This window comes from Borostomias antarcticus, assembly GCF_949987555.1.
Source record: "Borostomias antarcticus genome assembly, chromosome: 2".
Classification (NCBI taxonomy): domain Eukaryota; kingdom Metazoa; phylum Chordata; class Actinopteri; order Stomiiformes; family Stomiidae; genus Borostomias; species Borostomias antarcticus.
The window spans coordinates 13,064,460-13,088,610 of record NC_140235.1 but is presented as its reverse complement, the minus strand read 5'-3'; the positions used below and the strand labels follow the sequence as shown (position 1 = coordinate 13,088,610).

Sequence of the window (24,151 nt, the reverse complement as noted above, 5' to 3'; positions counted from 1 at the left end):
TCTCTCTCTCCCCCTCCCTCTCTCTCTCTACCCCCTCTCTCTCCCCCCTCCCCTCTCTCTCTCCCTCACTTTCTCTCCTTCCCTCCCTCACAAGATGGGAGGATTACTCCTAGGAAGGAGAGTGTTCTGGCTGACAGCTCTGACCCTGTGTGTTTATACTTGCGTCCCACTCCTGTATGACCCTGGGTGCTGGCTGTGTGTGCTGAGGAGGGCACAGGGGGAACCTCTCCACCCAGCTGCACACACACGTTCCTGGGAACAGGTGCACCGGACGACTCAGCCATTCACAAATGTCCCCTGCAATTTGCAAGACCCGTAGAGAATTTAATTTATTTATTAAAAAAAAATCATATTAAGCTGTTGACTCATGCCCGCATTTCCGAATTAGGGTTAAATCATAATCATGAGGTGGTTAATTGATACCCCAATCTCAGTATATGATGAGTTATTTATCTGATTGCATACAGCAGTACACCCCTCCATCCTTCTGGGAAAATGGAGGAGAGGGGTAGATTAATCATTTTTTCTGCAAGATGACAGCACTTTGGCCCGCCAGCCCTGATCTGCTCCCCAGGGCAAGACCCTGCATCTTCCAGAACTGGAGCTTTGGCAAGAAACGACAGACCCCCACTCCCCCCGCCCAATCCCCCTCCCCACCTCCAGCCACTGCCAAGTCCTGGGACCTTATCTCTGGAAATTACATTCTTATGGTAAGCAAATGTGCACTAAAGCAATGCTGGACTTGCATGAAACTGTCAGAGGAGAGAGGGGAGGAAAGGTCATCTACTGTGAGGTTCAGAGAGGAAAATAAGGCTTGAAGGCAAGTGGTGGCTGTTGTATGTGTGTGTGTGTGTGTGTGTGTGTGTGTGTGTGTGTGTGTGTGTGTGTGTGTGTGTGTGTGTGTGTGTGTGTGTGTGTGTGTGTGTGTGTGTGTTGGGGTGCTGGGGTGAGAGCAGGGTTACTGTCTTTTCAGCTTCTCAAGGTTGGCGGCCATTTTGAGCGCTAATATTAACTCCTCATTCTGACAGGTATTGTACACATTTCCTTCTAAAATGGTCAAGCTATGGTCCAGTTATGATTTCAGGTTGATTTCTCGAATAAAACAGTGTAGAAATTGATGCTAGCTTGTATACTGTGTATCATCATTGGTAATCAGATCACTGTAGTAGTCATGGCTACATAAATAATAAAACTAGAACTCCAGAGCTTTTCCTGACCAGGTCACATAGCCAGGAATAGAGCCTGACCCTCCTTTTGATGTACAACCCAAGCGTTTTCTCTAGTGTACTGTGTTGTTCAAGCATTACTGATCTTATGGCTCTGAGGACCTGTTAAGATGGAGAACTGTGTCAGCTTGCAAAGATGCCAAACAGGTTAACAGGCTTAAAAGGTCTCTCTGTTTCCATAGTCTTTGTCAGTGGAAACAATGGGAGTGAATAGCACTGCAGTGATACGCCCCACACTACACCTCTCACCAAACTAGAATCTAATAGCCAAACCTCCCCCATCTAAGGAATAACTTTGTATGTATAAAATGTATTTAAGGTAATCCAGATTTTAAACAACAAAAATAAGATGACTCATTTTTCCCCCCAGACTTATATGACCAGATGTGAGACATAAACAGATCTTGAGTCATTCCAATCGTTCTCTCGAAATAAGATATAAACAGTGTTGAGGTTGACAATAAAGATCCAACAATGAAAGCCAATCAAATTCAAATGCCTCCCTAAACCAATACATCAACTGTTGACATGATCCGAACAGGTGAATGAATTCAATTCCCCCACTTCATAGATATTGCAGAATTTTGTTTTCGGCAGAAAATTAAGGTTTCAGTTTAAGCCTGTGGGGTTTCCCTATCTCTCCGTTCCTCAATAGGTTTAGTCATGCACAGAGAAGGTGCTTAGAACTTTCCAAAGACTCTCTAAGAGTCTGGGGGAAACTCACTCCGTCAGAACCTTTTGTGAAGGGTTTATAGCTTAAACCCGTTGCCCATTGGTGACCCCCTTTTTCCCCCCAACTCAAAAGTTTCTCTCAACATCAAACTGGGGATAATCTTTTGATTTCCTCCCAGGTGAAAGGAGGTCTAAGTCCACAGCTGTTGGCTCTGACAGACAAATGAGGAAGGGGAGGGGGGGGGGGTGTTAAGTCACCATATTTATCATGACTGGCTCTACCTCTCCTGTCACAACCATTTTTCTTCCAAATGCTAATTAGCGATATCTTCCACCCTCGCCCCTCCTTGCAACCCCATTCCTCTGTCACCACCCCTGTCCATCTCTCCGTCCATCTCTCCCTCCATCTCTCCCTCCATCCCCCAGCAGCACCCCTCTCCTGGGCCTGAGGCCTTCACTCTCTGGTAGGGACCAGGTCTGTAAAATCACTGGGTGAAACCCCATTAGCATGCTAATTCACATCAAAAGCCAAGGTCCCTTGGCCTACATTTGTCACTTCCTCAAAACCAATCTCACGCAACAGGAGGTGCTGATAAGTTGTATTAAGTTTGTATTATCGGGTTAACATTGACTTGTAGGGCTTGTGAGGATAAAAATAATAAATAAATACATGCAACGGCCATGACGAGGGGAATTTGAAAACGCGGGCCTCTTAAAACTTCAGATGAAAATGAAAGGGTAATATGATGTGTCAGTTGAAAGGAAGGCTGCTAGAAATATGGTGGTGGTTCGCAGCAGACCTACAGTGAGAGGAAGGGTCAAACGAAGATGAGAAGAGGCCTCATAATTCATATTCAAGTCATTACCCAGTAGGGTTCTTTATTGACAGTGAAGGCCTTGTATCTGCGCTGAAGGCTGTAACTACATCCACATCTGCTAAGTTATAAATCCTCACCCAAGGAGAGATTTTCTAGCCGCAGGATCTGTGGAAACTAGATAGACAAAAAAAAATTGAAGTTTCCAAAATGTAGTAATATGTAGCGGGCGCAACACACGGCCTTCTTGTGTGGCGTAACATTTACACCATCAACTTGACAGCCCCAACAAGCCGTGAAATGACACGTGCTGTTTTGCTCAGCAGTAGAGCACGATATGCATCTTTTAATTTTTTTAAGCCTTTGGGGAATCTTAATTAGCCTTTGAGTAGAACTTACTTGCACAGAATTGTAGAAAATATGTCTACTGACATTTCCAAAATATCTGTTGCTTAATCTCAAAACCATCTGTCTCCCAGAGAGTAACTTAAGCTGGTGAAAGAAATAGCAGGCCCTATCATATTTTCAACTGATTTTCAACTAACATTTCCTACATCTAATTCATCATCTATTTTCTAATACTATGACATGATAGGAAATATAACGCTTTATGTCTGGCAGAGATATATATATTTGACTTCTCCTGTTTCCCAGGGCGCGCCAGGCACGGCTCGCATGCTGGAGATCACAGAACATGGCCGTCGAGGTTTGCCTGTTACCATCCATCAGACTCCCAAATGGCTTCCTCGACACTCCCACCACTCGTGCTCCACTGTGCCTTGCGTGACCACCATCTTGAAAATAGCCAGAGAGGGAAAGCCGTACGAGGGGGTGGGTTAGGAGACCTAAAGTAAAGGGGGTGGGGGTGGAAATCACTGCCAAATGTTCTCTCAACAATAGGATTCCAAAATGCATCGTCTGGCGAGGTGGGCCTTCAACACATTCCAGGTGGACGGCAGCGGCAGTGAGTGAGTGAGCTCTCTCGTCAATATCACGCGTCTGAAATCTTTGACGCACACACACACACACTCCCCCCCCCCCCCCCCCCCCACACACACACACCCCTCTCCCTGTACAGAGGCCAGAGTCAGATTTACAACAACTGTCAAAGTCAGGGATGACAGATAAATTAATCTTCCCTTCATGAGTTTACATCCCAGGCATCTGGGCTGCTGATCTGGCCCTAACAAGCGCCGGGTCTCGGTGAGCTGTCTTTTAAAGCTGATGTTTTCATGGCCAGAGATGAATTACCCTGTCATGAAAATCTATTTATACAGCAGTTAGAGGGTGGGGCCCTGGATCCAGGACAGCGTGATTTCATGGGTTAAGGTCCCCTTGAAGCATCTGTTAAATCTGCTTCTGTCAGCCAACCGTCCACGCTGGATCCATTCGGAGGAGCTTTTGTTGTGATGAGGTTTTGTGTGTGTTTTTTTCCCAGCGGCAGCAGACTTATCACGTCTCTGTAATCTGAACTGTCTGTTGTCTGTAGCCTGTGGTCAATCTGTCTCTAATGTTTCTCAAACTGGAGGCTCCCAAAGTGAGAGCTATTCCCTCTCGATCGTGGCCCCATTACCCTGCCTGGGCGTGGGCATCGAGAGCAAATGTAAATTCCCATTCATCATCCCGAGCCTCGCTGTGGTTGTGCGGATCGGATCGCCCCCGGTGGATCGACCCCCACTCAAACAAACTCAAACAAACCGAGTGACCGTAAACGCAGTGGGTCCCAGTGGCGCCAAATGAGTCTTAATGGACACCCAGGTATATTTGAACAGATCTCTCAGTCTTCCAAACACAGATGTACTTTTGTAGGCGTGTGCACTGAGAGCAGCCGCCCTCTGCCTGAGGCCTTGTGGTGAGGCCAAGGTGGGGGGATACTACAGGACATGTCTGGAGCTTATTGGCTTCATTAGCTTACAGTATATCCATGCTTGCAAACAGTTATTTTCACGCTAGTAAAATGTATAGAATAACTAGAAATGGTGCTCAGAGAGCACAGACCTCTGCCCATGAATGCATGTCGTGGCTCGGTTTGCACGTGAGATGGAGCAGGACATGTTTGGTATTGCTGCATTCGTTAGGTCGAAAGCTTTATGCCAGTCCAAACCCCATTTCTTGTGACCTTTCCATGTCAAGATATGGCAGTTTCAATTCCCACAATTGACAATGAATCAGGGCAATATTTCGACCAAAAAGTAACAAAAAAAAAAAAATGAATGGGGTGAATGGCCGGCAGTCATGTTAGGGCGGCTCCTGGACCCACCCCGTGATTTGGATCCACACCAAAATGTAATGGGTTCTAAGTTGGACCATGATACACTCTTCCACCGAGTTTATGAAAATTAGTCTGTCAGTTTTCGGCGTAATTCTGCTAAAGAACCAAGGAACGAACACCACTGATAGCATAACTTCTCGTCCTGCACTGTCGCTAGGGCGGAGGTAAGTATATGACAAGGTTGAACATTTGACTTCAGCCAAGAACTCTCTGCTACAGTAATACACACTAAAAGAGAAACTGTGACCTACACACAACACTAACGCGTTCCCGACTCAAAATGTCCCTCAACCTGCTGATGAAACCCAGTCCATGACTTTCCTGTTGAGGTGCACTCTCTGCTGTAATTCATCTTAAAATGGATCGCTCCGTCACCTGGACTAACACTTCACTGAGAGCACCCATCAATACATTTTGTCAAAAACTGCACGCTGCGCTAGACGGGTCATCAATCACAATTTGCATAAAACAAAGAGTGTTCCATGTGACAGCCGGTCCGCCGCCGCTGCTGAGGGGGCCCAGACGAAGAGAAGTGCTGTATATTTCACAGGTCCGTAGAGACTCCAGACATAGATCCGCTCCATATCGATCTCTCTGACCAAAAGCTATTGGTTCAGAACCGATAATCAATAAATCAGGATCAGATTACGTCCTCACGTCCTGAGGTGAACCTGGACGGACATCTCCGCTGCTCAGCTTATTAGCAAACAGACCTAATTCTTCACTATCAATATAGAGGGAAAATGAATGTCCTCTTGAATCAACAGTAACATGTATAGGCCATAAATACTTTGATGTCGGTAGAGCTTAGAGCAACAACAGAAGCCCACCTTGTACAACAAAGACTATGATCCAGTGTCCGACTGTGACCAATAATAACTTTATGATTCTCTCTGCTGTCTGTATCTGTCCGTCTGTGTTTGGACAAGCACAGCAGCCAGCAGGCGATATGAATGGCATCCCCCCCCCCGGTCTGTAAAAGGCCACATCCATCCTGGTAAATCTAAAATAAGCCTGCCTTGATACGACACACACACACACACACACACACACACACACACACCTACACACACACACACACACCACCAGCCGCAAACATTAGCTTACATGCTCACTTTTAACACCCCGCCCGCAAAGGCCTTCGTTGTAATTCCATTTATTCACACAGATGAACGGTTTCTGTTCAGCGTTGCCACACCCACACTGGTTAGACAGAATAACACAGGGAAATATGCTGGACAGGCCAGAAAGACATCCTCACGGTTATTTTCCATACAGTAGAGTTATTTTTGATGATCATTAACACTCTGTACACATACTGTATATACAGTGAACACATTCTATAGCATTTTGTAGGGGCAGCTGTAGCTCAGGAGGTAGAGCGGGTCGTCCAATGATCGTAGGGTCGGCAGTTCGAATCCCGCCTCCTCCTGACGACATGTCGAAGTGTCCTTGGGCAAAGACACTGAACCCAAAATTGCTCCCTATCAGCAGGCTGGCACCTTGCATGGCAGCTGCTGCCATTGGTGTGTGAATGTGTGAATGAGAGGCCTTCATTGTAAAGCACTTTGGATAAAAACACTATATAAGTGCAGTCCATTTACCATGTATTTTGAACTGTTCATTTGCACTGTCCTATCTTTGCACTGCCCTGTCTTGTCCTTGCACCCTGTCTAATGTTGTCTACTCATATATGCACCAACTGACCAGAACAAATTCCTAGTATGTGTAAAAACTAGTCTACTTGGTAATAAAACTGATCCTGATTGTGATTGTGATAACCTGATAGTGGTTGGGGTATTTAGACTTTGTTTTATCGGTGCTGTCTTGGTTGGTCGGTTTCCTCCCAAAGAACCCAATAAACAAAAACCAAAAAACATCTTTATTTGTCACACGGTTAGAAGCGACACATTACACGGTGTAGGCGGCGAAACACACACACACACACACACACATGCACACACACACACACGCACACACCATAGGTTAGGGTACGAATATGATACGATACCGTATGAAAACCATGCAAAAGACCAGAGGCTCTTCAGTCCTGTCCCTGACCAGGACCGGACCAGGACCGGACCAGGACCTGGACTGAGCACTTGGACTTGGTCCCTGGGGCCTCTGGCTCCTGGCTGCCCCACAATTTCCACCGGCGACCGCTAAAATAGATATGTGTGTGTGTCGTGTGCAACTGTCTTGCCGCTCACTCACTTGTGTGTTGTGTCTCACCGTAGGGCGTGAATAAAGACCCTCCCATGAGTCCAGAGAATTTGTTTATTACAACAAACTGAACACAATTAATGAGTCATCCATGTTAAAATATCACTGTGAAAATGTTTACCTTCTTTGCACTAAACTGAAACACACCTGCACATGTACAGTGCATGTGCATACACACACGCACGCACGGACACACGCACGCACACACGCACACAGACATACATACAGACATACACACGCACGCACACAGACATACACACTAAGAATTCAATTTGGAAGCCATCATGGTGAGCGCAAAGGAGGACAGGAAAGTCGTATTGCTATAATGCTCAGATTATCAATCATCCTGACATTTTATTGGCTTTATCACTGTACATACCACTAAAATGATGTCTGGCCCAGATTGTCAGGGGGCAAACATTAAACAGGCCAGGATTAAAATGCAGATGCCAGACAACTTTCCCCTCTGCAGCTGAAATTGCACAGGACTACGACTAGCTATAGGCAAAAGACTTTGGATGACCTGTCAGAAGAGACGTCACATCAACACAGGCGCGCTGACTAGTAGATAGATAGTGTCATACTCAGGAAATGCAAAGGCTTCCCTGCATTTATCACATGCTGTAGTCAGTCAAGGCACTAAAATAGAGATAGCAAACGAGGGGGAGCATCTATTAATCTCCCCTTGCACTCCTAATCAGACATCGCTGGCAAACTCCTTAGAGCTAGACTGATATGCTAATGCGGCTACTGCTCACGAGAAAATGTACGATTACTATCACTTTTTGCCATTAAAGTAATTTTGGTGGCCCTGGAAGCTGGGAGGAAAGCAAATATCCATAACTCAAAAGATCCTGACAGTTAAAAGGTTGTTAATGGACGTTTAAATGCTACCGCAGTTGCCAAGCTGGCCGGCGGAGCCATAAAGCAGACAAAATGTCTCCTCACAACCTTTAATCAAAGGAATGCAAAGCAAACACAACCAATATGCCGCTTACACAGAGAGAAAATACATTTTCCAAGAAGTTGTTTTTTCCACTCTTTCTAGCTAAATCCAATCATAATAATACATATCAGATGAGCGTGCATGTTTTTATCACAACAGCAGGGGCTTTACACAGACTGGGCCCTCATCATGGGCCCAACATTAAGAGATGAATGGGAAAAGTCAACGTTTTTAATCTGGCAGCACTTTTGACTTTCAACTTTACTGACTCTGCTACACAGAATTTTGTAATAACCGCTCTCGTTCTGCTTTTAGATCCCAGAAGGTTGTGTGTGAACAATACTGCCACAGGCAAAGTGTGTGTGTCCCACTCAGGCAGCCTCATCATTGGATATTGGATGTGCATCTCATCTTCCAGACACCACCAAGCAGGAGAGTCCATGTTTGATGTGTGTCCATACGCAAAATGGCATGAGATCAATTTAAAATGTTGAAGTATCTATAAACTAAATGGCTTACGTGGCTGAATAGGGTAAGAAATTGATTCAGCTTTCTGATCAAGGAACAAGCCACCAACAAGGTATATTTTTGGACAAAAGATGAGAGATTACACTTAACTCTGTCTGTAAAATCCCCATGTAGCATCTTCAAATCTGACTGTTTTTGGGACTACTTCACCTTTAACAACGTTAAGCAATACTTCCCCTCTCTCTTACAGCATACATCCAAAGATCTTGGCAGAAGGTCCAAAATTGGTTGGTTGTCTTATGCCAACATAATGCCAAGGCCAGCCTGGCATTCTGTGATGGAACACTTTGCCTTTAACAATGTTAAGCAATGCTTCCCCTCTCTCTTACAACATACATCAAAAAATCTTCTCAGAAGGTCTTTATTTGGTTGGTTGTCTAATGCCAACACAATGCCAAGGCCAGGCATCCTGTGATGGAAAGCCAGTGGCATCCATTCTTCGTTACGCTACTAAAGAGACAAGAGATGCACAGTTCACATCATATCAATATCCTCAAACACCTCATTGTGCAAAAGCCTCTTGACACAGAGTGAAAATGACGTATACAATATTTCTGTGGCGTCCATCTGCAAATGCCAAACAATGTTGCCCTTTCTGTCTTAAATGGGAGCTACAAGACATCTGTCACATTCTCCTCATACCCTCTGTTCACTAAACATCAGGCCTCACAGATTTCTGCTGTATTAAAATAATGATGATATCATCCCAGGGCGGGTGTTTCACAGCACACTGACACAAGTACAGTTTTGCTGTGAGGGAAAAGACACAGAGCGACTATACTGGCAGAAGAGCAGCTGAACAAACTCAGGGTTTCTGTTTAATTTCCAAATCTCTTACACGCGTAGTTGAATTTGAGATGATCTATGGGGCTTAGCGATGCAGGCGGAGTCTGGCGAGGTTGCTTCATTTTGCCTAACTCCATTCATGAGGGTTTTTTTTCAGGTGCATGCCCTTCTATTCATTGTACTGGGGTGAAAGCTAGATTCACAAGACAGAGGGAGTAATTAATTTGTCTATTCCTCTGCATTAATTTGCAAAGAGTGATTTACAGTATGTGATGTTATGAATCAACAATTTTGGCAAACATTTGGCAAAAACTATACCCCAAAAACAATACCCTGTGCGCATAGTTTACCCTAAAAAAGGGCCCGGGGATAAAGATGAGGAATATGGAATAGACAATAGTGGACCAAAATAATACTGCGATGACGGACACGCCACTTACAGTAGCTGATCTGGGCTGGCCGCTGGGCCTCATGATGAGGCTGGTCCAGACAGGGAGGACAAGTAAACACCTCATTTCAGGACCCTGGAGTCTCATGACCAAACACAAGATCCTTTCTGTCAGTTCCTCATTAGGACACATCCCCCTGGCCAGCCAGCCACGGTGAGGGCAGAGAGGTTTCAAACGTCAAACTGATGCTCGTCAACTCCAATAACCGTCTAATGTAGGAGTCAGACAATGTTCACGCTGATTCACAGATCAGCGTGAAAGAAAGAATTTCCCCTTGTGCATGGAATGCATACAGTTGTGATATTACGGTTTAAGTTGTCTAATTGCAGGTCCCCTGAAGATGAGCAAGCAGTAGAATTGCAGGTACTCTGCATTGCACTCTGAGTGCACTCTAGTGAGGAGCAGCGTCTCTAGTGAGGAGCAGCGTCTCCTCACTAGTGTGCCAGTCAGACAGCTGTTCTACCGAACGGTTCCTCTCAGTAATCCCCCCAGCAGAGAAAATTAATGCTCTGACTGGGCCGACATTAGTGTCCTCTCACAAAGGGGAACAGGGAATAAGTTGAAGTGAAACTCCACACATTATGAAAGCTATTATCTCCAGCTGTCAGACTCATTGTAAGTGACCCAGAGGGGTGGAAATCCAAGACTAATAGGCAGTATGAGAGGAAGAAAAGCTAGGAGACTGGGTCACATTCTCTCTGTGTCTCTCCATGTCTCTCTGTGTCTCTCCAAGTCTGAAATATTAATATTATGTCTGAATGTTGTTAACTAGAAGAGGCTTTTGACAGTGAGTCAATTGAGAAAAATGGCTCTTAGAACACAGAAAAAATTAGGATGACTTCTTCAAAAATAATAATATCATTGTAATACTCTGAGCCACAAATGGACATATTCTGATGGATTTAGTGTTCAGAGAGGGATAAAGCTTTGTTTCATAAAATTGGCTGATCTTTAAACCAGGAGCAAAACTCAACTGGCACCAATCCTCAAGCAGACCAAAGGAAATAGCATGGTACAACTCAGATTACTCGATCTGCAGTCAATCAATGGAAAGAAAATCCCTTCAAATCCTTGATGACGGCAGAGCACTCATGCACCACATCCATCCATCATTTCAGAGGTCGTCAGTAGGTCACCCATTCATGGTTCCAATATAAAACCCATTCACCCCATCCGCAAAAGCGATTATCAACAGAGAATTACCCAAACAGGCTACGACACTTCCAGTGTCACTAAGTAAAAAATGCACACTTGATTTTCTTGAGAAATATTCTGTGAATTTGGTGCAATTCAAGGACATTGTAAGCTTATTAGTGTAAAGGTTCTATACATTATCAATGTGTCACTGATAACCGACAGCCACCCGCCCCCCCAAAAAAAAACATCTAAAATGTGTCTCCAACCACATGAATCACTAGCCCTCCTGAGAAATTTGGCTAAATCCAAACCTCTCCTCCTTGCCTCTGGATATTCCTTTTCAGTTCTCGGCACCTGGAGCACCCTCCACTGGTGTTACAACTTCAAAAGCGCACCTCATGAAAAAATCACGAGGCCTGTCTGACATGTGTCCCTCTGCCCTGATGGCATGGCAACACCAAAGGCCAGCATTGATTTTCTGTAACGCTGGCTGGGATTAGCCCTCTTCAGGGATTAGCTGCCTGTGCGAGGCCTCAGGGTTCACTATAAAACTAATAATTAATTTAAACACCCGGGCCTGTGAAAGGATACTCTCCACACACACTCTCTCTCTCAGCGTGAGGGAGCCTTGTGTGAGTGACTGGCTTGACTGACTGTCCGGAGCTCTGTGGTGGAAGGTAGGACTCGCGCGTGTGTGTGTGTGTGTGTGTGTGTGTGTGTGTGTGTGTGTGTGTGTGCGTGTGTGTGTGTGTGCGTGCATGCGTGTGTGTGTGTGTGTGTGTGTGTGTGTGTGTGTGTGTGTGTGTGTGTGTGTGTGTGTGTGTGTGTGGTATTTGTCTGTAACACGTTTGATGACAGCAGGAATGATGACATGATGATGCCTCCTGTCTGGAGATGGCTACCGCACGTCAAAGCTAAGGTTTTTTATATACATATTATATATAAAAAGAGAGAGAGAAAGAGAGAGAGAGAATTCTTTATAGCTATTTCTATCAAAATTATAAAACATCAATGTACCACTGGTAGAATATCATAGGGCCCTTGGCCTACTGCTTATCTTGATTGACAGGCATGTCAAAAGCCAATTAAGACTGATGGGGAGGTGCTTAACGCGTGTGAGCAGAGCAAACACTGCTTTGTTCAGTCTGCACACTAACACTGTATGAACCCGAGCAGAAGGTAAGGCTGATACACAGCAGCTCAGAGTGTCTGGACAAGAAAGCAGCCATGTTGTTCCCATATTCAAGCCTTGTGAAGAGTTTGGGACAGAAGACCCATTCATAAACAAAGTGTTCTTTCAGGCCTGTAAACACGCAGCCTTCCTCTGTGATGTAATTACGAGAAAAGGCTACTAGTTTAAGCATTGATTTCTTTAGTTAAATATGTGAAAAATATGTTTCTCTCACCAAAACATAAAGATACTAACGTCATGAGAAAATGCATCTCTCTCTCTCTTTTTCTCTCTTTTTCTCTCTCCCTCTCTTGTTGAAGCTTAATGGTAAAGCCAACACATGCCACTGCCCTCTGTACATCCCAGTGAACCCCTCCTCTTTACCAAGCTGCCAATGAGGGCTGCCACAAGGAAAGTAAAAGGGATTTCTCTGGCTCCACCACTTTCATCTAACTGACACACAAGCGGCCCTCAGATCACAGGTCTGCAGACCTGGTCGGGCCTAGCCAGTCTGGCTCCAGAAGCAGCGCGAGTTCTCATAAGGATTCCATCACACCATCCTCCACCCCTCTTCCCTTCCCGCCCTTCCTCCTCCTCCTCCTCCTCCTCCTCCTCCGCCGCCGCCGTTTGGTGATCTGAAGCATCTCGGCACAGACACAAGGGTTTCCAAAGGCCTCCGGAGCCCTTCAGCCCCAGACAGAGAGAGAGAGAGAAAACACAGAGCTTGTTTGCACCCCAAGTACAAAAGCTTTCACCCCATCATCATTATCGGGGGGGGGGGGGGGGGGGGGGAGACCCCTAGCCCTCACAAAGTGTCTCGGACGGACCAACAGACGGAGAGAGGAGAGGATCTGAGGGATGTTGGCGCAGCGGTGATCAGAGTCATTACACACCAGCCGTCCCAATCGCCAGTCATCTCCAAGGGGGGGAAATTAATACAGTACTACTCACGGTCCCAAAATGGACGCTGGCTCAGTTACAGAGAGGTTCTCTGGAGCAGACATGTCAGGGGCCCAGACATGAAGCATGCCGCCACTGTTTCTTATCTCAACATGTGTCTCGGTAAAAAAAATATATATATATATATATATGAGGCAACCGCCTACTGATGTCTTGCAGCCTGACCATTAAAAGCAGTTCTCCTCCTGATGGATGTCATCTGCAACTATAAACACCACACTCTGCCTCTGCGTCATGAGGTCGCTGCCTCCACGTCTCCCTTCTAGGCTTGTTCTCCACGCCGTCTGAACGAAGTAAGCAATGATAGAAGATGAACAAATATAAACAACTGAGAGAGGAGGGGGGGCGTGTGTGTGTGGTTGTGTGTGTGTGTGTGTGTGTGTGTGTGTGTGTGTGTGTGTGTGTGTGTGTGTGTGTGTGTGTGTGTGTGTGTGTGTGTGTGTGTGTGTGTGTGTTGGGGGGTCATCTTGTACAGGCCTTCCTGGCGAAACCGTGTCAGGTTCTCGGGATGGTGGCAGGGAGGACAGTTAGAAGTTTTTATAAGCTAAAGCTGTGAAAGATGTGAGTGAGTTTATCTGAAGTGGAAACAGGAAATGTGCCCCAGCTGTGTTGAGAACGTGGCAGCTGTCCAGGGATGGTTTAAGTGTTCTACTGAGGTGAAAAACAGAGAGGAAAGAAGAAGAAAAAGGACGCCCCCTCAGACCGGGCCCGGCCAGCGAGCGTGTACTTTATCACACCGTGGGTGGCAGAGCGCCGTTACCCAGGCCTCACAACGCTGAGGTCACAGCGGGAGGATTCTTTGAGGCTCTCTTCACTGCGGAGACGTAAAATGAAATTCTTCTAATAATGAATGAGGCCTCCGAGGACCACTATGACTAATGACAGGGTTTCAAATGCATTTTACGGTGGTGGAATATGTTCATCTACTGTCAACATTTACCATGGGCCGCGCTCTTAAAAAAATAAAATAAATAAAAATGCCGCCCAAAATTCAAAACATGGCGAAAGCCACAATCATCTTCCAAAAATCTTGGCTCGATACACCCCATGTATCTGTCTTCACTTTTCAAGCCCCGGGGCTCTCTAGGAGAAGCTGTGGGAGATTGAGAGCCATGAAGCAACCAAAACTGCCCAGGCAATACCAAAGGGAACTCCTTTGTTCGTCTTCCAGAGTTTTTTTCCCTGCTTGGGACACGTCCAGGGGAAGCATGGTCGGCCCTCTCCCCCTCCTCCTCTACTGTCTAATATGTTCCATGCCTCCCAGTTGCTTACATCATTAATCTGTGGGACGGCTTTGTGTGATGGGGAAATGTAAACGGTAGGCTTCTGAGCCACGGGCTCATCACAATAGTCAGATTTGGTTTCCTCTCCTTGTCTCCTTTCCTTCATCTCCACTGATGCACAAAAAAAACAAAAAAACTAGACTGGTATCGTCTCCAAGTATCCTTTGATTACATAATGAGTGCAGGTGAAGAAGTCAAGTGGAGGGCTTTTCTCTAGACTATTGAGATGCCTCCATAGCTTCAAACATACCTTGAAGTACTTAGGATGTTGACAGCAGAGTGCCAGTCCTAATCATCTCCCTTTTAACGCTAATACTTAAAAATGCACACCCTCATGTCAAACCTTGACTACGCACCCCACAAACCGGCGACTCACTAAACATCACTAATGTGAATTTTCTTCCACATGGCCTTATGCCAACATGTGTGTCAGATTTTACTGCCCGGTAGGTTTTTACACATACTAACTGAGTAAGCCTGACTTTTGCAATGAGTAAAACCTGGAAACTTCAAATCTGGAACATGGACTGAAGTGGAAAAAAAAAATACATAGCTTTCTGGTTTTTACTTTGTGCAGAAGTCAGGCTTACTCAGTTAGCCAACTTTGTGGAACAACCCCCGGTCAATAGGTGCATAACACTGATGGATAGACAACAACAGACAGGGTGCAAGGACTAGACAAGTCAGGGCGAAGACAGGTCAGAGACAGGAGTTAGGACAGTCAGTGAAAAATATGTAGTAATGCAGGGAACAAAGGGCAAATACAAAATACACAGCATGGTGTGCTATGTGTTTATGTACAGTATATGTGCGATGTGTTAATGTACAATGTATGTGCAATGTTTTTATAAGATATATGTAAGAGAGAATCGAGATCTTAGCCTAGTATGTAGCTACAGTTGCTGTTTATGCGATATTAAAAGACTAAGGCACAGCTATCAAAATAAGTAAGACATATGGACGGTTTGTTTTGAACTTGTCAAAACAGAAAAGGGAGTATGTCCACACGGGCCCCATCAGGTCAACTCATAAACATCCATCACTTGCTTTGCGCTCTGGTAAAACGCTAAGGAAACATATTGTAGATTTTAAGAGCCTTTTTATTCAGCCAGACTGTGTACTAAAACTAATTGGATTTCTGTCAATGGAAAAAATATATCCCTGAGACGGCTTTGAACTCAATAGCTCTAACGGTACAACTACACATGAGGGAGTGGGGGCTCAGCACATGCCAAGCGCCAGGGAGGAAAATTAAATCGGTGGTCAACATAAAATATTAAAATAGCACAGTATCGGATTTTTGAAAAATGATGTCAGGGCTGCTCATTACGGCCAGGGAGGCAGTGAATTAAGCTATATTTAGTGGGTGATAATTGAAATCATAGCTGTAGTCATTACCACTGACAAGTTTCTAAATAATACCCAATAAATCCTTTCTTCATAGCAGGGTCCCTATGACAGCTGGCAGTGGTGAAATACATAAAGTACAGAAACGGAATCTTTCTTTCTTTCTTTTTCTTTCTTTCTTTCTTTCTTTCTTTCTTTCTTTCTTTCTTTCTTTCTTTCTTTCTTTCTTTCTTTCTTTCTCTCTTTCTCTCTTTCTTACTTTTTTCTTTCTTCCTCTCTCTCTCCCTCCCTCAGTCCATACTCTCTCTCTCCTCTTTCTCTTCCTTAGGAAAGAGAAAGCCAATAAAATGTCAGCTTTTATTCTCTCCCTCCAGAGTGTTGGCTGGGTGTCAGCAGGCCCTTCTAAAGCGCTGCCACTGTGAGCTGAAGGCCCGTAAATCTCAGTGTCAATGGCATGCCATCCGTCTTGGGATATACAATAAAAATTGTGACGCAGTCATAAAAGGAAAGCATTGGTGCCCAGTATATATATATATATATATATATATATATATATATATATATATATATATATAATGCATATATATAGATATATAGATATATGTGTATTGTACATATATAATGCATATATATATATATATATATATATATATATATATATATATATATATATACCACAAAGATGTATTATTCCATTCCGAATCCAACGGCTCAAGATGGCCCAAGATTAGCAAGTGTTTGGATGGAATGTTCTGGAAGGCCGATGGCGGTTCTGACAGTAATGTACTGAGGATCCCTCCACTGCCAGTTGGGCTTTTGTTGCCTTGCAACAGATACATAAGGATTTATACAGTGTTGGTGAAAGGAGCTGTATAGCTGGGAGTTGACTGAAGGACTATATAGTCTACTCATGAGCAGCCCGTCATACATGCAGATGACCATGGGACTCTGATTTGTGTATGGTCATCGTCCGACATACCAGTACAAATTTCAATCACTCAGGCAACAGCTAGGGGTGACCTGCTGCACATTTTTCTGGTCCTAACTCCGACGTAACCTGAAATCAGCTTGCTCTCCATCACAACCCACACCGAACTGACTTCAGCTACCGCCTCATCGCCGAAACACAACAGAGGTGCGTACGATGTCGTCTTGGTCACACGAGACAAAAGGCAGCGGCCATAGGAGAGGCCATGAGGCTTCCCCTCTCCACCCTGACAACCCCCGTCTACCTGGGCAGCTCCATTAGTGTCAGAGGGGCAAGTCATCTAAATGAGGACCAGACTGCTGCGGTTTGGCAGCGATGTGCGGAAGAAAAAATGTTTTCTATCAGATACAAGATTGTCATCTAACCAAAACACAGAGTGCATGACTTGCCCGCGAGAACATTTCAAAACAAATTTGGACAGGCCCTCTAATCTTCTACCTTGGCTGGAGTTCCAGCATGCCCCTACCCTCTCCTCTCTAAAAGTGGCGCAGATTTTGAGGTCCCTCTCTCCAGTGGGATTCCATCTGAGTGGGTTCTGCTTACTCCGACACATGGCCCCAAGCTGCATAATACAAGACAATTGTGAGTGTGTTTGAACAAGCTTTGTTCCTTCTGTACAAAGATGCAGGGGGCAATCTAACTACAGGCAGACAGGAGGTGAACATCTGACTATCCTAAACACAAATGGGATCCAGGAGATGGTTTTCAGCAGGCAGCTTAGAGACATTCTGAAGAAGTGCACTCAAATTGGAGAGACGTAAAAACCAGACTACCAATCCATTACAGATAAAACATGGCTTTCATCTTCTCCATTTTGCTGAGCTTTCTCTCCCTCTTCTCTGCACTTTCCCTAGAGTAGTTCATCACAGCGGAAATTGTACCAATGAAAATTAAAAGGGGTATTTTCAATACCACAGAATTGATGTGAAATAGCATAGCCCGTGAAATTAATATAGTATTTCCTGGAATATCGTGTCTCCCTCATCTCTCCGCTTAAGCCAGAACAACCCTAATTCATGAGACACCAGTCTGGTTATCCATGAATATTACCCTAAACAGGCCTGATAGATCTGATATGAAATATATTTCCAGACCAGCGCCAAGCTTCTCATCGGCCCCCTCTAATACTAACACACACAACTGCACACGCATATACATTCCTAGTTAAGTGATTTGAGGACTTCACACGGACAGTTTTTCATATTCTCTCCTCCTAACTGACAGTTTATCTGCATACTGGCATCTCTGCTGATTGAACACTCAGGCTAGACAGTGACAGCATCTCTCTTCCCATTGTCACTTCTCATTCCAGTCTCAGTGTAATGCCTCTAACTGGGTTCCTGCCAACAGCAGAGCCGCGCCACCCTGCCCGTCAAACGCCCAGAGTCTACCTGGCTCGGACAGGATGGGAGCACTTCATGTCTGTGACACTCATTTGTCAATTAACGGGACCCTTCTCATGTTGACATAGGGGGGGAGGGGCCTGGTAAAACGACGCGCCGCCTGTGACAAATTAAAAGAGGCAGATGACTGAGGCCTGAGCGGCAGAGTAAGACCATAATGTGCTTTAGATATGAATATAAAACGACACCGCTGACAGGCCGTACAAGGTTTTGTTTCATTCCTCAGTGTACCAGGCCTCCCTACTTTGTCTTATTTTTACTCTTTTCATCAGACTACTTACATCTCATTTTGACAGCCGGGCGACGTTTAGAGCACTTTCATTCTAAAACGCAGAGCATGCTTGATTTGTCATTAAAATGCAAAGCGCCTGCCATCACTGACGTAGCCTGCACACACACACACACACACACACACACACACACACACAAACACACACACACACACACACACAGGTAGCTAGGGTTCATCTGACATGCAAGGGCTTAATACGGGCTCCTCTCTCCACAGCTGCAAGGGAATATACTGTATAAAAGGTCAGCCTAATTTCAACTAGAAAGACTCAAATACAACTTCCAGAGTCCAGCTACTGATTAAAATGGTGTAAAAAGAACTATATATCACCGCAAGTGACACCCTTGACTGCCTCTTTGGACTCACACGGCAACTGTACTGCTGTGGTGAACTGACATTTTTTCATCCCATTTTAATTAAGTAGCTCTTACACCAGTGTACTAAAGCTGAAATCATTTCAGTGACAAAACAGTAATAAACTGCTTCCAGGCACTTCCAGCGGGGGACATTGCTAGGACAAGCCGAATTGCCTTTAGTGAGATCTATTTCTTTAGCGGGAGCAGAGGACAAAAATCACCTGGACGTACATCATACTGAACACTCTGCCGTGTGGCTGATGAAGCACTCTGGAAAGTTAGCAATCTCCATCACAATCACAACATAGATTAAGATGAAAAGATCATTAGGGAGAGCAGATAGATCACTGGATGTCTGGCATCCATCTTGATCTTTGCAGCAGTTCCAATAAACTGCAGAATCAGCACGATACATTCCCAACAAAAACAACACTGACTAGAATGAAATCAACTATACTTTTTTTCTTTTTCTTTTTTTTTTTACTGTACATGAGATCTAAAACAGAGTTGGGTGAGAAGAACGGAATCTGCCATGTCCACCTCCTAGTCCTCTGAGAAACAATCTGTGATTGGTCTGTTTCAATGTAATTTCGAATCACAAAAGGAAAGTTAGCTCTTTGTCGCATTAGCTTAGCGTCCGCCTCATAACTCAGACACAGAGGCATCTCAGACTCTGCTGTCAAACGTGATACCAACAGGTATAACGGATGCAAGCGCCTTCGTACGGCACAGGCTCAATTGGACACAGTTGGAGAGGAGTCGTGTCGACGCGACGCAGTCCCAGTCACTGGCCACTGTACTGCACACTGCTGACCTGAGGCAAAGTGGACAGCCCAATAATATCCGAGCATGTCCTGAGCGACACCGATTCTCACAGCGTCACTCTCCTCCACACATTGATGAGACAGTCTGACAGCTTGGCAGAGTTGGCATTGAGAAAGAGAGAGGTGTAGGTGTGACAGGCTGCTCCCCCAACTTCATCCTACCATTACCTGCCCAGCCACTCTCTCTGTCTCGGTCTCTGACTCCCCAATCCCCCCCCCCACACACACACACACAAACATATAACCCCACCCTCAGTGAAAGGTGCTCTCACTGTGACTCGTTGTCAAGATTGAGGTGAGGGCTGTCAGTTGAGTTGACACAAATAAGCATATCAGCCACAATACTTTCTTGCATTGTCTGACAGTAAGATGGCATGAAGATGTGCATCCTGCTGAAGGCATAGTCCACTCTGTTTATCCCTGAGAAGTGCGACTTCTGTCAGGCCATGGAGGAGTTGGGCTACTTTTGACAAACGGTGACGTGAGAAGGGGGTCACAGTGTCAATTCGCTGGTGTTTCTCCTCCAGAGCTGTAGAAATGGAGCTTGATAGGCTACAAACGCCACGCAGTCTCGTTTCAGACAGATTCTGAAGCCAGGCTGTTTCACTTTGCTACTAGAAAGGCCTTCGCTAGGTTTGTTCATCCATGGTCATTCTCTTGAGGTGGGAACTGGGCCTCCCTTTATTGAGCTGTGTGTGACTGGGCGCCTTTGTCCCCCTAGGGGAGTTCTTATGGGGATTAGACCCACACAGAGAGATTGGCTATGCCAGCACTCAACTTCCTTAGCTGTTATCACCATCACATGTCAGCTCGCTAAATGAATTTCCCATCTCCGCCCAACCATGAACTCAGGGAACAGTCATGTGACCTCTATGGCTTCAAATCACAAAAGAGAGGGTGTTTGTTACGAGCTAATGTGACCCAAAGTTTTGCTCTGATCATATGATCTGGATGGAACTCTAGGGTAGTGTACATGTATATTACAGACTGCTGGTTGTTATAAACAATGTAAACCACCTTAGGAGTTAGTCTATGTATGAATAGAGTGTAATAGAGTCTCTGTATGAATTATGACATAAATATCCAAATGTTGGTAGAAGTACGATAACAGTAAAAAACGTGAAATCGAGAATGAAGTGTTGTATTAATGCAATACATAATCACTCCCGGCAACTGATCAATCTATACTGATAGCAGCCCCAAAAGGCTTGGATAACAAATGATTATCCCTGCTCTGCTCCTCTGTCCATACAATCATCTGAAGACCAGTATCAATACCTGTCTTTGAAAATCCACCCTTAGACAAATTAAAAATGAATAATGAATTAGTAATGTCACACTTATAAATATTTGATTCGGAACATAGTGTGACCCGTTCAAGGATGAGAAGAATATAATGCAGGCCTTGATCTCTCAAACCAACACAGATCACGTCTGGTTCAGTCACCTCCCATCAAGCTGCTGGTAGCAGCTAACAAGCTTCCCTGTCCAGTCTGGCAAGCAGACATCTAGACTCTCCACTTACAGGATTGTCCATATACTATGAGGAATAGCAGTGAAATAGCTGTGTGTGGGGAGAGGGGGTGAGAGAGGGAGAGAGAGAGAGAGAGAGAGAATGAGAAAGAGAGATGTGTATGTGACTATGAATACAGTACCCACATAATAAACTAGGGATGCACCGATATAAAAATTTTGTCCGATATCGATAACAGATATTAACATCGCTGTTATGGCCGATAACCAATATTTACCGATGTCGATATGTTCTGCATAAAACCACATTTCTATGATAATCAAATGTTATACATACTGAAAAACACATGGAAACCCTTCTCTATCTCCAAAACATTTGGAAAAGCCGATAAATCATAGATTCACCGCATTGTTTCCTCTCAACAACTACACCCACAACAGCAGCTGGACAGAATTAATTATCGGCTGTTCACATCGGCCCTGTTTTGCACATCGGACAGATACCGATATATTAAAAAATGACTAACATCGGCCGATTCCAATATGATTGCCGATATATCATGCATCCCTTTAATATACAGTAGTTGATCAGAACCTAGTCTGCTATAGACTGACATCCCAGTGCTACTGAGCCGTGTACTGTATGCACCAGTATTATATTGTTAACTGTTTCATAACACTTCAAGAACCCACATTGAGATCCCCACGGCCGACCCTATTGTTGGAGGCTGCAGCGCGTCCATTAAACACAATTACCTTTGTTTGGCAGTCAAGGGGCGCAATCATGTTTGAAACCTGTAGTACACCGCCATTAACAGATGAAAAGGCAAATCATATTCCAGTGAGCCAACGCATATTCTCCAATCGTAGCGGTTCATTAGGAATATTAATGCTCTGATAAGCACACATTTATGCACGATGAACATGGAGGGCAGCGCGGGATTTAGCAATTATTAATGTGACAGACCCGAGCGCAGAGCGAATCAATTAAACGTGAAGAATCCACATTTCCAGAACAGATAACCGCCTCAAGACGACAATTTTCACATGACAGAAAGGGTCCTATTCAGGGGCCTTCATGGTCTGACAGGTCAAGAAAGGGGCTCTGAAACAAAAGCGCCTTATAACCATCATCTCTCCTCTTTTACTTGTCAGATCGACTTTGCCAGTCCTGCTGTTGAGACGGCATCCCCCCTGAATCCGCTGCCACAAGGTGATCCTTCATGTCCTGTCAGAGAAAATCTTTTATTCTATTTGCCCCTGCATTAACATGTCACATTTATTGATCAGGCTTTGTATCCAGGCCCAGCATGGCACCGACTGAGCTCTCTGGTTCTCAGCGTCTTTGATGTCCTGATGACACTCCTGACCACGTAATGCACAAAACGCACATATTAAATTGCACTTGATGCACAGATGCACTTGCCCACAATGACAGGCAGAGCGGTGATGTTGGACTGGGCGATTGTTACCAATATAATAGGCACGTTTATTTTTACATTACTGCCAGATCCCTACTTTTCTTGCCAGTTTGAAGCCTGCATTAAGCATGCTCTTTCAGAAAATCAAAAGCACAGAGTAAATGTCCTTATTGTCCAGCAGTAACATAGGCCTACCTTTTAAAAGAACTGTAAACGTGGAGTGAATTAATATCATGAGGTTCTAAAAAATAAAAAATAAAGGTTTTATATTAACAGTTTTATTATGGGTTTATATAAACCATTTAGGGCATGATACAAACATGCCACAGTCCTGAGTTCCCTGATAACTTTTGGTACCAGCTTTGCCAACAAACACATGGTGTCCTTTTACATGCGTCACTATAATAAGGCAATTTTTACCTTAGCTGATTGAAGCTCAGATCTAGTCGTCTTGCAAACCGTCCAAATCTTTCACCAAGGAACTCTGGGATCTCGTTGCAGTCATGTCCGATATAGGAAACCTCGAAGAACATAGAGATAAATAGATAAATGGTGAATAGCACTGCATAGCGTCCTACTCTTAGTACAGTGGCTTAAACACTTCCAAGGCTATCACCAAATACACTGTAGCCTTTATACATTGTAGCTTTCCTGTAAGAAGTAGAGGCCTAGACCAAGTGGAATGGTTGTAGCTTGAATGACAAAGATGCTTGCCTCCAGAGCCTCCCAAGGCTTCGGTTTGATGGGATAGGCTACGTGCTTTCACAGACTTATCAAGCTTGTTAGGTAATTTGTGTTTTGTATCCATTATCAAACTGTCAAATCACAGGCTACCATAATGAGTTTACAACTGGGTGTTATAACAACCCCCATGGTTACAGGGTGATGATGATGGTTATCAGAAGCTGAAACGGGTCACATGACTTTGTGACTGATAGGCTACCCGCTGTTTCAGAAAAGCGATCTAAACTTGGTCTTTGAGCCAGTCTACATTGACTACAGACCGAATATAGCCTATCGCTTCCATCCACAATGACACACTAAATATAGCCTAAACACATTTGAAATGATGGAAATATTTCACTTACTTGCGTTCCATTCGTAGCGACCAATGATTCGATGCGTTCCATGATAACTGATGACAGCCCGATGACTCGTTTTTTGGGGGTGAGGAGCCTATTTTATCGGAGTGCGACCACCAAAAGTTAAATAAACGAGTTTAAAACTCTTAGGAGTCTGTTTCGAACGACAACTGTTTTAGAATGCTTTATTGCACTACTTGACGTTTCTAATTTGCTTCTTCCGCATGCTTCTCCCTCTCAGCTGACCAGATGCGGAAGCATTCGTTATTAGAAGTCAGTGGGATAGTCAACTCGGTGATTAACAAACCACAGAATGTCGAGGCTGACAAACGGTTGTGCTGCACAGTAAAGTATTTGTATACTGTCTGAACGTATAGTTTGTGGTCGCTAATGCAGTTTTGTTAGGCTACCAAATGCATTTGAAGGAGGAGCAGTCCAGTCCCTATAGGGCAGCAGATCTGTGATGTAGCCTATAGGTCCCTGCTACTGTAGGCTAG

The 24,151-nt window shown here is 44.6% G+C and overlaps 1 protein-coding gene across 1 annotated transcript in view; it reads right to left on the bottom strand.

Moving 5' to 3' along the window:
- Positions 1–23,744, bottom strand: part of lrmda (leucine rich melanocyte differentiation associated) — a 249,172-nt gene extending 225,428 nt beyond the window's left edge. The window contains exons 1-2 of the mRNA XM_084461593.1: positions 23,661–23,744; positions 22,993–23,093 (exon numbers count right to left, since the gene is read on the bottom strand). Of these exons, the coding sequence (XP_084317719.1) occupies positions 22,993–23,093; positions 23,661–23,702 (143 nt within the window). The 5' untranslated portion in view covers positions 23,703–23,744. The remainder of the gene's footprint in view (positions 1–22,992; positions 23,094–23,660) is intronic.
- Positions 23,745–24,151: the final 407 nt, after the last annotated feature.